This window comes from Giraffa tippelskirchi, chromosome 6, assembly GCF_054371585.1.
Source record: "Giraffa tippelskirchi isolate mGirTip1 chromosome 6, T2T-mGirTip1v1.2.pri, whole genome shotgun sequence".
In the NCBI taxonomy this organism is placed as follows: Eukaryota; Metazoa; Chordata; class Mammalia; order Artiodactyla; family Giraffidae; genus Giraffa; species Giraffa tippelskirchi.
The window spans coordinates 123,356,808-123,372,654 of NC_137280.1; the positions used below are offsets into that span (position 1 = coordinate 123,356,808).

Below are 15,847 nucleotides of genomic sequence, written 5' to 3' on the forward strand. Positions count from 1 at the left end.
AGTGTTTAAATTTTAATTTTCTAATGGCTGATGGAGGCATTGTATTGAACTAGACCTTCCTATTAAATTAATCGGAACGTCCTATTTCCTTTTAAATAGTTCTTAAATGTTCCCTTTTAAATAGTCCTTAAATTGGATTTTACCTTCCGCTGCTATTCTCTTCCATCCTTACTCTAGATTAAATATAGAAAGTATTTGGTAGACAGTATTTGAGGTTATTTGAAAAGCCTTATATTTTCACTGATAACAGGAAAGCAGGGAGTGATCATTCGCCATGTAGATGACACACTAAGTCCTATGACTTTTAAGCCCGTCTGTGGTCACTGATTTCTCATCTTGTTCATGTCAACAGGTGTCCCAGGGTATGATTTGAGAATGGCTATGAGGGGAAACAGGTGCTGTGGAAGCACCCCAGAGGAACACCTTAATGAAACTTAGGGTTGAAGGTGGCCACAGGGAACTTCTACAAGGAAATGTGATACCTCATCTAAAGGATGGGTAGGAGTTAGAAGAAGAAGGGGAAGAGTATTCCAGGTGGGTGATAGAGAGCTTGGCATGTCTGAAGAATTTAAATGTGTGTGGATGGATCATATCTGAGTGACAAGAGGCAGTGAAGTGATGGGAGTGGCTCGGCTCTGGCAGGGTGAGTGTGCAGAATTAGGAGAAGGGAGCCTCTTGCAGAAGAGCCCCAAATGGACCATGTAGAATCTTCAAATTAGTGCACTTTTCACCCTGGAAGTATTGTGGAAGTTTTCACTTTGTGTTTTTCCCTGGAAGTACTGTGTTTATTTTGTGCTGTTACTTTTTGGGTGTTTACCTGGGAATCTTTGTCACATTGCGTCTAGGGAATAACGTGCCTTGAGATGCCACCTGCAGTGCAAGGGACATATTTCATCCCTTTCCAGCTGGGAAGAGTTAGAATGAAGTTAGGGAATGGAGAGATGGTAGGATATGGGCAAGGAATTGGTGGACCTATGTGCCAGACACAGCACTGACACCTGGTATCATCTTGAATGGCTGAGAGTTGTAGACTTGTTTTAAGAGCATGCTTATTGTTTCTGAGGCAGGAGACAGTTCTTTGGAAGAAAAAAAAAAGTTTGTTCACTCAGAAGTCACCACCAAAATGGGTAAAATCCTCCAGAAAATTCTAGTTCTTAATTCTTAAAAAAAAAAAAAAATCAATGCCAGACTTCAATGTAACTTCCTGTATGACTTTGATGTACTGCTCTGACCCACTGTTAATGTCATTCAGAACTCCTGTCAGGCCCAGCACAATACAGGGTCTTGCTGAGTTAGGAGTTGCTCTGAATTATTTTATCTCAGATTAGAAAGCTTCTGAGAAAGAATTACAGCTAGGCCTGCCTGCTCCCGTGGATGCAGAGTACTCACTAAAGAATATCTAAATAAATAGAAGCAGGAGGAAGGTGAAGTGGCTTCCTCATGCTTCTCTTGAAAATGGGTTTTGAAAGCCCTTTTACTGTCTCAACCAGAACTGAGTTGCTTAGAGGCAGTCGCAGCTAATAACCTTGGCCTCTCATCTGATATTTACTTGTTGAGGAGATTTACATTGAAACCCCAAACATGCCTTATCTTTTTCTTAGAATGCCTTTGTAACTGCTTAGCAGGGGCATACATATCAAAACTGAGTGAGCCTGGGTGGTCTCTCTGCTTTGTGGGATAGTCTCTCAATTAGTGGGAGCCAAGAACTTACTTAAATTCATCGGGCAACTTTACTTTGGCCTAGCCAAAACTAGAAACAAAAGATCATAACAGCTTTAATCTCAAAGAGAAGATGTTATTTTATAGGTCAGCAAGCTTTCTACTTTCGTCAAGCTTAAGTGTGTGTACTTACCTCTATTATATTTTAAATGATTGGAACTATAAACTTGCTGTTTGGACTGATTCTTTGTTTTTTCTTTTTAAAAGGATGCTCTGATTTAAAAGATGATCTATCTAGCATAACCTAAAAACGTCAGTAAATAACTGCTTCTGAACTGCCCCTCCTCCCCCATTAATGAGGCATAAGCCTCTATTTCCTAAAGTAACAAGAAAGACAAATTGATTTTTAGGATAGTATGACAAAGGATTAACAGATTTGTGTTGTGTGTTGCATCTTAAAGTGAATTTTGCTGTGTGAAGGTAATTCCCTCAAAAGTCAAGTTTAAGAATTTGCTTTTATATAACTTTCTAAGTAAATCCTTCTACCCAAATTGAGGACATTTCTGGCATTCGATGGTTGCAAGTAATTAGGCACTCATGAGGTCGTTGAACTCAACCTTTAAGTTTCAGATAACATGTTTTCTGAAATAAATGATCTGTTAGAAACACCGCCCCCCCAAACATAACTAGATATAATGACATTGTACTAGGTTTACTTCTAAGTGAATGCTTGAGTTTCTAAGAAATGTGCTGAGATTTTCCTGATTTAATCATTAATTATGGGGTCAGTTTGATTTTTTTTTTTTTTTTTTTTAATTTTGGCCACTTTTGCCTTAGATCCTTGTATTTTGATCTTTGAGGTTGTCAGTAACTAATTATTCTTGTCAAGTTCTTTTCTTACTGATGGCCATGAATAAATCACAGTTCATTCCTACAGGTAGAAGAAATTCTCATACTTCCTCAGTTTTTGTTGAGATTTTTTTTTTCTTAAACCCATTAATATTAGTGAATTACTTAATTTTATTGATAGTACAGGTGGAGAAAAGATTTGGAATGTGACCCTGACTAGATTTGATAGGGACCATATCAATGTATTGGTTGTATTTCAACTTTTAATGTTTTGTCTCCTACTCTCTCTTGCTGCATAACCTATATCCCTAAATATTCCTTCTCTTTTTTCCTAATAGTCCAGAGATGGAGGCAGAGGGACAAGTATCATTGTCCACATTCAGCAGATGGGGGATAAGAGAGAAATTGAGTAACAAATGTTAAAAGGCACTCAGAAAGTGTGTAACTACATCTTCTTGGCTCTTCATCTGCTATAGTGACTTAGGTAGATGGTATATCTATATCAGAATGCCTTGAGGGCACCCAAGGAACACTGCTAGAGGAACACTGGGTTAAGTTCCTTTGTCCATTTGTATTGCTTCTGTAACTACTACAGGCTTTACAGAATGAGCCACATTTGTTGACTGGGCACTTTGTAAGGAAAAGCTTTTAATATATTTCATAGTTTAACCTGATGTCTTACAAGGTATTTCTAAGCACATGGCTAGCCAGCTGTACCTGGGATGACTACCTTTGTCCCTTTTCTTTCAATGACCATTAATTTTGTTTCTGCTTAGAATGTTCCCCAAGGCAAATGTCCACTCAACCCCCTGCCCTCTTAAGAAATGCTGATTTATATACCTCTCTCAGAGTGGCCGATAATGTTCTTTTCTATGCAATACAATTGTATTAAGCTTAGCCTAGACTTTTTAAGTAATCTTACAAAGCGTTCTTATTTGGCCTATATGATATACAGTATTAACTGAAGTAATCTTATAAAGCACTCTTTTATTTGAGCTGTATAAAATACATTATTAACTCCTATCCATCATGATACATCTTCGTTTTAAAACTTATTGTTTCACATTGTTTTAGTGCCAGGTGCCATCTTTCACATTTTGACATTCCTCATATCTTAGAGTTCATCAAAATCAGATATTACCTTTTCTTGCCTGCAGTTCAAGGAGAACTGGTTCATTAATGAAATTATTGTATGCTGAACCTTGAATTAAAATATACATTTAATTTTTCCAGCAAAACTTTAAGCGAAAGTCTTGCCTTTTGGCTTCTCTTGTTTTGGCAAAACTCCCTCAGTTTCCATCATGAAATAATATGGAGCCTAAGAGTTGTAAAATTAGGTTTTTATGAACAAAGCCACATGGTGCTCTCCTCACTCCAATGTATATCCCAACTTGGGGCTTAAAAAATTTGATTTTTCAATGTTGATTTGAACTTAGTTATTGACTACTATTAAATTTTCTTATAAATTACTGCATTGTGCATCTCTTACCTTGTTTTCCAGGCTGGACGTAAAGAAAGAAGTGATGCACTCAATTCTGCAATAGATAAAATGACCAAGAAGACCAGGGACCTGCGTAGGCAGGTAAGCTGAGAAAAGTGCTGATTGCTTTCCCAAGTTCTTGGTTTTGTTATTTTGGTTAAAATTCCAACAAATACTGGACCCATATTCTTTCTTGAATTAAAGGATGACTTTTCACAGGAAATTTGACTGTTTTGTTGCTAATAAGCTTCTAAATGGCTACTAAAATCTCTTGGGGACCTGGAATAATACAGTCCTACTGGAATGGACTGAATAAATTATGCTGTAAAAATGATGCTCAGGTAAGAAAATCAATTTAAAATGACTTGGGGACCTCTGAAAATACCCTGAAGGATCTTGTGATGTTAACTTACAAACAGTAGAGATAGAAATTGAAATTACTTACTTGACTTGCCCCTTTCTGATTTGATTCTTGGTGAAGATGTGTTTCTAGTACAGATATGGTGAGTATAGAGTTATTTGGGGCTCTCAGTTTTCTGAGTTTGTAAGTACAGACATCTTTCTCTTCATTTAATGTTAAAGAATCTCATTAACATTTTTGGAGCAAATTGAGTATTAGTCTTTAAAAAAAGATAGGATTGAATTTGTAAAGCAACATATTAAGACTTAAAAAGAAGTTGTAATACAAACGATTTCCAGACTTAGTGGAGAAATATTTTACTGTTCATGTCTGATATAAAGCAAAATTAAAGATGGAATGTAGCTACCCATCATCCTTTTGGTAAAGTAATATCACAAATGGTTATAAAGATAACTTTTCAGTTTTAAGGTTCATAATGTGCTAACCCTGTTCAGAAAGTGCTAACACCCTCTCCCTTCTCATTTTTATTTAGCCAACTAGGCCAGTTATAGTCCAAGGCTATGTGCTAATTCAACCTAGAGCTCATTTCTGTTTAGTTTTTTTTTTTTTTTATTACTCCTTTAAGATAGAAGCTTTAGTTTTGTAATTCCCAAGAAAAAAGGGTTTTATTTTGAAAACTGAGATTCTGTTGCTGAAATGCTTTAACTGTAGTATAAGCTATTATCTCCGAAATTGTATTTCCTGTGTTGCAGATTATATAACTGCATGGCTTACATGAGGGGTTCTCATATAAGTGCAGCCAAACTGTCATGAATTTCCATCAGATTTAAAAGTGCAAGAGAAGAAAACAATCTAGCTTTTTGGTAGAAACAAAATCAAATTTTTACAATTTAATTATTAGCTCCGCAAAGCTGTCATGGACCATGTTTCAGATTCATTTCTGGAAACCAACGTTCCGCTTTTGGTATTGATTGAGGCTGCAAAGAATGGAAATGAGAAAGAAGTTAAAGAATATGCCCAAGTTTTCCGTGAACATGCCAACAAATTAATTGAGGTAAGTGTTAGCCGTTTTATTAACTATGGGTAACTTGGTGGAGTGTGGTGATTTTTAACCATATTATTTAATCAGCTGAAGAATTTAGGGACTCCTGTTATTTCCAATATGTGTAAGACAAAAGTCTTTTTCATAATTACTTAAACATCTATCCAAAACTACCATTTTGGTAAGTTTACGTTAATTATGTACCTGATTAAATAAAAATAGTCCCTATTCCTGGAATCTTAACATCTCCACTTAGTGTTAATGCAGATACAGATAGATCATGACATGGTTAATCTCAGAAGACACTGTAGAAAGTAGAGGCTAGAAGCTGGAGTTTAGAAGTCATACTGCCTGGGCTTGCATCTTGGCAAGTTACTGAATCCCTATGAATTGCATTTCTTATACATAAAATGAGAATATACTAATGATGCCTATCTAGGTATTATTTTGAGATTTAAGTGATGATGTGTGTCAAGTGCTTAACCCTTTGCCTGAGAACAGCCTCCATTCCATCACCCTTTTTTAAAACTAAAGAAATTGGGAACTCTCTGGCCTTCCAGTGATTAACACTTCACACTTCACTGCCAACGGCACAGGTTCAATCCCTGGTTGGGGAACTAAGGCCCCACAAGGCATGCGATGCAGCCGCCACCTCCTGTCCCTAAAGAAAGAAGCAGCCCTAACATGCTACTAATTAGATATGTTTGAATAGTAGAAATCCGTATGTTAGTGTTGGTTTGTTAAGGTGACAAGAAGAAAGAGTAAGTTGCTATTTAATTTCCAGATAAGAGGCTTGCTCCTACCTTTTGATTACTGAAATTATGTATTACTGTTTAATTGATTCATTATTACTATATTTCAAAAATTTGACACATAATAAGTATATGGCACATTATTTAATTTTGTAACCCGAATGTAAAACACCTAATATTTGGAAGAGATATTCTGTAGACCATTTGGTAAGTTGGTCATTATGTAACAACAGAAAATGAGCCTTTTATGTAAAAGGTGTTTCTTGTACACTTGGATTTATAGTGACATTAGGCCAGGTTAATACTGTAAAATAGTCTAAGGAAAGCATCAATTATCACATTAAACATGTTACTCATTTCACACCTAGTTTTCTTTGAACATTGTTCGTCATCCTTATCTGAATTCAGTTCAGTTCAGTCGCTCAGTCGTGTCTGACTCTCTGCGACCCCATGAATTGCAGCACGCCAGGCCTCCCTGTCCATCGCCAACTCCCGGAGTTTACCCAAACCCATGTCCATCGAGTCAGTGATGCCATCCAACCATCTCATCCTCTGTCGTCCCCTTCTCCTCCTGCCCCCAATCCTTCCCAGCATTAGGGTCTTTTCCAATGAGTCAACTCTTCGCATGAGGTGGCCAAAGTATTGGAGTTTCAGCTTCAACATCGGTCCTTCCAATGAACACCCAGGACTGATCTCCTTTAAGATGGATTGATTGGATCTCCTTGCAGTCCAGGGAACTCTCAAGAGTCTTCTCCAACACCACAGTTCAAAAGCATCAATTCTGCAGCGCTCAGCTTTCTTCACCGTCCAACTCTCACATCCATACATGACCACTGGAAAAACCATAGCCTTGACTAGACGGACTTTTGTTGGCAAAGTAATGTCTCTGCTTTTAAATATGCTATCTAGGTTGGCCATAACCTTCCTTCCAAGGAGTAAGTGTCTTTTAATTTCATGGCTGCAATCACCATCAGCAGTGATTTTGGAGCCCCCCAAAATAAAGTCTGACACTGTTTCCCCATCTATTTCCCATGAAGTGATGGGACCAGATGCCATGATCTTAGTTTTCTGAACGTTGAGCTTTAAGCCAACTTTTTCACTCTCCTCTTTCACTTTCATCAAGAGGCTCTTTAGTTCTTCACTTTCTGCCATAAGGGTGGTGTCATCTGCATATCTGAGGTTATTGATATTTCTCCTGGCAATCTTGATTCCAGCTTGTGTTTCTTCCAGCCCAGCGTTTCTCATGATGTACTCTGCATATAAGTTAAATAAGCAGGGTGACAATATACAGCCTTGACGTACTCCTTTTCCTATTTGGAACCAGTCTGTTGTTCCATGTCCAGTTCTAACTGTTGCTTCCTGACCTGCATACAGGTTTCTCAAGAGAAACCTGAATTAGTTATGTACAAAATATGTAGGTGAGTCTTCTGTTCAAGGTAATGATTCTGGCATTTGGTCCAAAGGCTTGCAGTTTGTGTCTCCATTAAGCATAATCTTTTCACAGTAGTTGTATGACTGTATGAGGTGTAACCTCCAAATATTCAAAGATTGTCTTTAGGAAGCCAGCCTCCTGTAAGTAGCCTGCATCTCAGAAAGTGTGCCTGTGAGATAGGAAGCAAGGACACTGCCAGCTTACAGCCTGGGGTAACAGGCAGCTTTAGTGTCATGGGAAGGGGCATCTGAAAAGGTGTGGCATGCTGAACCTTCAGGGCAGTCCTGAAGTGTTCTTCAGATGGAGGAAGATCACTTTTTAAGGACTTGCTGCACAGTCCTCAGCCTCTGCATCCAGCAGAACTGACACTTGCTGAGCACCTGCTGTGTACCATGTATGGATGAAAGTGAAAGTGAAGTCGCTCAGTCGTGTCTGACTCTTTGCAACCCCATGGACTGTAGCCTACCAGGCTCCTCCGTCCATGGGACTTTCCAGGCAAGAGCACTGGAGTGGGGTGCCCGTGCCTTCTCCAGGGGATCTTAACAACCCAGGGATCGAACCCGGGTCTCCTGCATCGCAGACAGATGCTTTACCGTCTGAGCCACCAGGGAAGCCCCATGTATGGATGCAATATATGCAAATACAGTGTACATCCTTCATTTCTCAGGTAAGGAAACTGAGACTTAGGGAACTTAAGTAACTTGCATCCGCTCTTACAATGAAGGCTGTGCCACTCGGGCTCACTGGTGTAGTAGACAGCCTCATGCCCAGGAAGAAGCACTAGGTGGACCTGGTGGCTTTGGAGACCTTTCTCTAGGAACTTTGTCCGTGCTCATACTTTTTATTTCATTCTGAACTAACCAGGCGCCCAATAGTGTTCAGAGTTTGATATTCCCTGTCACAGCTCACTTCTGACTTTTTTCTCACCTCTCTCCCCTCTCAGTGACCTCCACCCCCATCATCCCCCACGCATAAAAATATATGTATATTAAATGACTCATGGCTTTTCATTGCTTGAGGCGTAACCAAAGGCCTTGTAGTACCATTCTGCAAACATTTAAATTACTTTGTGATAATAAGGGTACTAAGATAAATAATTGCATGTGTGCATAAAAACAAAATGAATTTTTAAAGTGTTTGTTATAGAAGCCTCATATTCCTGATTCAGAGAGTAACTTGATTCTTCAATGACAGGCCTTCTCCTCCCAACACTAGTACTTTTGTATTATAATGAAACACTGAATTAGTGAGAGACTTGTTTTAAGCAAAGGTAAAATACTCCATTGTGATTATTTTGTTAATCTCCTGCCATCTTCCTTTCTTTTTATTAATTTCCCGTCTTGAGTGGAATAAATGTCTGCAGGCCAACTTTGGTTTTAGGGCCGTTTGCAGTTTTTTCCTGAAAGTTTGGAGGAAGTGAGAGTGCTAAGTGAAAGTTGGGAAAGGCTGGTGTTCATAGGCCTCTGGCAGGAAAGGAAGGGCTCAGATTCTGCAGCCACTGAGAATTCTGCCAGATACTTTTGTTCTAAAATAATACAGTTCTGCCACTAACCACTTGGAATTAGGATAGACTCCACAGGTAAACGGCTTAAAGCCCAGCAAGACTGCACTCATTGTAGATGCCAACTGCAAATTAGGGGGTCCCTATCCCACCTGTACTTCAGACCCAACTGTGTATAAATTCAAGGGTTCCCACGACCAAATCACCCTCTGTTCACAAGACTGCCCTCATTACAGATGCCAGCTGCAAGTTTGGGTGTCCCCAGTCCACCCAGTCTTGGGATCAGCCAGCTACAAATGTGGAGGATTCCTTTGGCCCACTTCAGGTTCAATAATTTGATAGAACAGCTCATAAAACCCAGGAGAGTGTTCTCCTTTTGACTCCCATTTTAATGTGAAGGATGCAAATCAGAACCATCCAAATGGAGAGACACAGAGGGTAAAGTATGGGAAAGTCTCAGAGACAGTTTCCTGTTTTCTCCCAATGGATCACCCTCCTGGCACATTGATGGTTCAGCTGGGAAGCTCCACTGAGTTCCAGTGTCCAAAGATTTTATTGAGATTCCATTATGTAGGTGTGATTGATAGAATCCCTTCCTCCCCTAGATCTAGGTTTTTCCTGAAAGCCTCAGTCCTCTAATCACATGGTTGGCATTGGCCTCCTCTTCCTCAGTTGTCTCATTACATTAGTCTAACAGATATAGTGGCTCACCTCTAGTTACCTCGTTAGCATAAGTGATGAGTAGCAAAGACAGTCCTAAAATCTCCTGAGAATTCAGGAGTAATCCAGTGCAAAGACCAGACCTTTTGTGTGTGTGTGTGTGTGTGTGTGTGTGTGTGTGTGTGTGTGTACACGCACACAACACCTCCCCATCTTGAAGGTACATGGGAATATATGGTTTTCAGTTAGCTTGCTACCCAGCCATAAACACCACACAGAATAAGTGAGACAGGGCAGATTTGTGTGCTGCAGCTTTATGTTGATCCTATTTGTGGCCAATTACCCACTGATTTACCACTTGTCTTATCTGGTGTTCCTTCCATTGTTTTACTTTTTGCTGGAGGTTTGCCCTTATGGAGCCTAGTTTTCTGATTGAGTCCATCTCTTCTCTGTGAAGTAAGAGGTCCTTTCTCATAGTATTGATTGTCCCTCTGGTGTGTAAATCCTGTTCTGTTTAATACCCATGCATTGACACTTAACCTTAGACTCCTTCAGCAGTGGGAGACTCCCTTGTTCCAGAGGCATCACATTCCACTGGTGGATTCTCTGGTTGTGGGAATGGGGCGGCCACAGTCGTCTTCTCTGGAACTACCCCTGTCCATCTTTTTATTGCTGCGCACAAGTGAATTGAGAGGAGCTATAAGTATAAAATATACACCTGATTTCAAAGATATGATATGGAAAAAGAATGTACTTAAAAGATATCATTAACTTTTTAATTGATTACATGTTGAAATGTATTATCTTGAGTTTAAATATTTTTTCTAATCTCACCTCTTAATGTGGCTCACATTGTATTTCTGTTGGACAGCACTAGTCTAGGTGATTTCCTCAGGCCTTTGAGAGGCTCTCTTCATTCTGCCTCTTCTCTGAATGCTCTCTACTGAAGTGCCAGCCCTTGTCAAACACTTGCTCCATGGGTGGGTGGACGGATGGAATCAGACCGCCAAAGCTGCCGTTGAGAAGTGACCTCACAGTCAGCTAGCTCCAGGGTTTGCCTTCAGAGATGCTGCTGCTCAGGTCCATCTTCTCAGTTCTGGTCTTTGTGGGGGCAGTTGGGTTTTTTTGACTCTCTCTGTTTTGACACTCATCCAGAATAAACTTCTTAGATTCAGTCTGGTGTTTTATCTGTCAGGACTGTTGCTGGCTTTACTCTTAATATTATTGACAACACCTTTCAAACTTGTCATTTCTTTCTTTTTTAAAAAATAAGCTTATCTTTTCTCCCTATATCCAATCTGATATTTATAAAATACTGTTTGAGACAACGCATAGGCTAGAACCTTTCAGATTGCCACTAGAAATCATTGTGTTGATTGTACAATTCTTTGTATATAGTTTACTGCTCAATCAGTTACAAATTCCTTAATTTTTGTCCCCCCAATAAAATAATGTAAAAAGGTTATGCCTTAATTTGGGATGTCATGTAAAGTTGCTTTGAATGTATTCATGGTTTCTGAGTGGTATTAGGGATAGCATTCACTGAGAAATGGGAACCTTTTATGGTACTTTCTCTGTACACCACATTTTGAAAATACGAGATTAGTTTGAAGAATAAAAACCACATACTGACTCTTGAGATTTTAGGAGCAGAAGTGAATTTCTCCAGCCCTGCTGTGTGGGCATAGTGTTTGGAAGGTTGTGTGGTACCTGCTGCCTACCAGATCCTTATTAAATGACTTTTTGATTTTACTGGAAAAAACAAATGACAGTATTTGCTGTGTGACTGCTCTTATTTTCTCAGGGTCTGACTGAGACCTCTGATGTCTCACTACAGTTGTCAGTGGGATCTGTTAGCTCCACACATGGTATTGAGTTCCTTTTCTTATGTGAAGGGTACATAGAGGTTGTGTGTCTCAAGGCCAGTGAGTAGGGGAGCAGGAGCTAAGCGTCAGTATTGATGAGCCGGTGACCCTTCTCTCCACCATTTTCTTCTGTTCTGGAACATAGCGCTGAGGGCTTGTCTTTCATCTGTTTATGAAAGGGCATGGCTGTGCTTCATAATAACAGTAACACCTTTTCTACCTGATTTTCTCCAATATTAAGTTAATGATTTCTTTATGTTGCTTGTCAGTTTAGTGTATTGAGGTGAAAAATTTGTTTTCTGTCAGAAATATTTAACCTTTTTGTCATTAGTGCAACATCCACGTGTCCCTTTTTAATTTCCTCATTCTTTGCCTACCTCCTTTGCTGTGAGCAGCTTAATAACTAAAGAGGAATCAGTTTTCCCTTTTTAATTTTGCTGTCTTCTGGGTCCTTTTTCAATTTCACGAATTGAGAGTGAAATAGGAAAAATAGAATTCATGAAATCTTGCCTATAAAAACTATCATTTAGTATCCCTTTCCCCTCAGCCCCAGACATTGTATTAAAACAGGCCTCTTATTATAATGAACTTGCTACAATAAAATAGTATTTCATTCATTGTCTTGTGAATTAAGAACCAGAAAGTAAATATAACTGGTACAGTTTTGAGCTGGAGTATCATTACTTGCTATGCCACTCCCCCAGTTCAAGTATTTCCCATTTTCTGGGACTTCATAGGGTATGGCTTTATTGGTTTGAAAAGTGTATTTTAACTGCAAATTGAGTGATCTGCATTATAACTTTTATTCTGCGGTGTGCTGATAATACGCAGGAAAGTGACCTTGAAGAAGCCTCTGTGAGGAGCACTTGAATTAAACAATGACCTTATACAATCTACCTGTGACATCTTGGATATTTTCTCAGTATCTCTGCAATACTGTAGGCTGAAATTCTTGCAAATGGCAAATCAAATGAAGCTTCAAGTTTCTAGTACTGTAGGATGTTTGCATGAAAGCAGTGAAGTATTCCTGGAGGAGAATGCTGACCTTGAAATTAGGAAGAACTTCCTAAACATATTGAGCTTGATTTTCTCACATTTTCAAGGGTGTGCAATTTCAGATAAATGGGGTATGTAAGACAAAAGTGTCTTGCATGTACTATTTTAACACCTAACGCCAAACAAGCTTTTTTTGGCTGAACTTAACAACTTACTCAAATTTTGGGATGGTTAGGTGAAGGCATTGGATGCATTTTGTTCTTAAGAAGCATCGAGAATCTCTTCTCTTGGAGCCTTGGTAGGAACAATTAAGGAAGCGCTCTGCTTCAGAAAAGAGTGTAATCCTGTTGCCTCACCAGTAGAGTTGTACTAGTGTTTAGACAGGCACCATTCCTAGCTTTACTGACTGATTATCCAGGAGATCAGACAGAAATAGGGAACCTTTTCAAGTGGTCCATATAGTAACACGTAAATGGAAATAATGACAGTTTCATCTGAGTGGTTATCAATACATGAAAAGCTTTTTAAAAATATCAAATAACAAAACTGTCTAAAATAGTTCATGATGTTTTAGTAAATTCACAGTTTCTAATCCTGTTACCGGAGATCCTTATATTTATATCCTGACTCTTCTTAAAATTTGATTTGGTATGGCTCATTTTGAACAAAAATGTAAGATAAAGTAGATGTGGAAAATCAGGATGCAGATGAGAAGTAATATACTTCTCATCTGAACTATAATTGCCATGTTTGTGTTTCGTTGTGGTGTTGCACTTCCCGGTAGCACGGAGGAAAGGAAGAAACACAATTGGTTGTGTAGTTTTTGTCTTTAGAATGGAGGAAGTATACCCACTTTTTCATGGGAGGTAAGCCTATTGTAAAAATGTAAAAAAAATCCTAATGTGGGACTTTCACATAAGGGACAGTGAATGAGTTAATAGATAGGGCCCTCAATATTTTAGTAATAAATGTAGTGGCAGGTACCATGTGGGTTTTTTTTCCCCCTTGTAAATTCCCTCTAAAAAGGCAAGATCATAACATTCAATTGACACCAAGTTGAGTCCTAACATCTGTTATTTGGTGAGGGGCTAACCCAGCACTTGGCCTTCAGCCTCCCTGTGAAAATATTAGGGGAACTAAGGGTCTGTGAGTCCAGTGCTTCCTCCTGATCACCCCAGTGTAGCTTTCTTTCTTTTTTAAAATTATGTTCAGCCCTTCTGTTTCTTTGTGCTTTAAATATGTCCTGTAAATAGCATAAGTTTAGTTATTTTTACTCAGGTTAGCAGGGTTTTTTGTTGTTGTTGTTCCTTATGGAGTTTTGTTCACTGAAATGTGGCATGACATGTGGATTCATTCTTACCACTGCATTTTTATTCTCTCTTTCCTTTTAACCCACTGCTTTCATCCCTCCTCTATTTCTGACTCTATCTTTCCCTTTTGGATTGATTGAGTCCTCCCACTTTCTCCTATTTTTTCACCCCCTCTTCTTGTTTGGAAATCATACACTCTGTTTTACTAGTAGCAACTCTAGATGTTTTAAGCATGTATGTTTAACTCAGAGGTTGAGGTTAGTCAGTATCTTTTTCTCCTTCTGAAACAACATGAGAATCTTAGAATGCTTTAACTTTAGTTATTCTCTAACTTAACTATTCTTGTACAGTATTTCATTTCTCTAAATTTTTAGCCCCATGAGTTAGACACTGTTGGTGTTTATTTAATAACTTATTTCAACTTTGCATAAATTTTACTCGATACTATATTTTCATTGCTTCTCATTTCTTCTTGGACATTAAACCTTATGAGATTGTTTCCTTTCCCTGAAGCATCTTTGTATGAAACGCCTTTAGTTGAGGCAGGAAAGATCTGTCTGGTATAAGTGCTCTGAGATTGTTTTTGCTTTTGTTTTGTCTTAATTTTTTATTTTGCCTTAATTCTTCAAAAAATACAGTAGTTTATTGGATGTATAATCCTAGGAGGATTTCCGCCCCACTACCCTCTTCAAGGATTTGAAGATACTATTATCCTGTCTCTGGCTTCCATTGTTGCTGTTGAGAAAGCAGTAGGCAGTCTCACTGAGCTTTCTTTGTAGATAATTTGTTTTTACTTTCTGGCTGTTTTTAAAATCATCTTGGCTTTGTTCTAAAGCTTTGCTTCAATGTGTCAGAGTGTAGATTTCTTTTTATTTACTTTGCTTAGAATCTGTCTTCCCAAATCTGAAAATTGTTTCATCGTCACCTACCTCTTTGAGTATGGCCCCTTCCCCATTCTCCCTGTATTCCCTCCTGAAATGAGTCCCAGTTTATCTTGCATGTCTCTTAATTTATGGATTCCGTGTCATGAAAATGTCTTGGTTTTCCTGAATAATTTCTTCAGTTTGACTTTCCAGATTAATAATTCTCTTTTCAGCAGTGTCTTGTCAGTATTATTTTAAATTTCTAGAAATGGTAGTCATTATTACTTTCCTCTTGAAATTCTATTTTGATCCTTCTCACATCTGCCTAGTTATTTTTGAGTATGTTTTTCCTTTTCTATATTTTGTATACTTTGTTATTTCTGTTAATGTAAAAAAACATTTTTTAATACTCCACTTTTGATCATTTGATTATTTGCAGTCATGGATCTGATTACACAGTTCTTTTGCTTACTTTTGCCCAAGATCCCTATTTCCTTGTATGAAAGTGAAAGTAAAAGTTGTTCATTTGTGTCTGACTCTTTCCGACCCCGTGGACTATATAGTCGGTGGAATTCTCCAGACCAGAATACTGGAATGGGTAGCCTTTCCCTTCTCCAGGGGATCTTCCCAACCCAGGGATCGAACCCAGGTCTCCCTCACTGCAGGCAGATTCTTTACTAGCTGAGTTTGGTGGGTTCACATTTCTGGTATTTCACATGTAGGAGTTCTTTGAGGCCTGGGTTTAGATTACCTTCCATCACCGAAAATTTCCATTTATATTTACTCCTGCCAGTTGCTTATAGATACTAGTACATGATTGAGGTATAATTTATAGACCATAAAATTCACCCATTTTAAGTGTACAATTCAATTGTTTTTACTAAATTTATGTAACTATGCAGTCTTCATCATAGTCCAGTTTGGAACTTTTCTATCACCCATGTGTGCTTCACTTTTGAGTAAGCTATCTTATTCCTCCTAATAAGACACTCAAAACACCCTTCCCTGGAAATCGGAAAGTTAGAAGCTTAACCTCTGTTCCATCATTTCTTTTGTGGGTTTGGAAATGATTGTTAA

At 38.5% G+C, this 15,847-nt stretch overlaps 1 protein-coding gene across 8 annotated transcripts in view; it reads left to right on the forward strand.

Moving 5' to 3' along the window:
* Window positions 1–15,847, forward strand: part of CTNNA1 (catenin alpha 1) — a 370,505-nt gene that overhangs the window by 312,593 nt on the left and 42,065 nt on the right. For 7 of the 8 annotated variants that reach the window (XM_081500833.1, XM_081500835.1, XM_081500832.1 and 4 more), the window contains 2 exons: window positions 4,010–4,090; window positions 5,251–5,403. In XM_081500833.1, the coding sequence (XP_081356959.1) occupies window positions 4,010–4,090; window positions 5,251–5,403 (234 nt within the window). Of the gene's footprint in view, window positions 1–4,009; window positions 4,091–5,250; window positions 5,433–15,847 lie in introns of all 8 variants that reach the window. The other variant, XM_081500836.1, reaches the window with a different exon arrangement.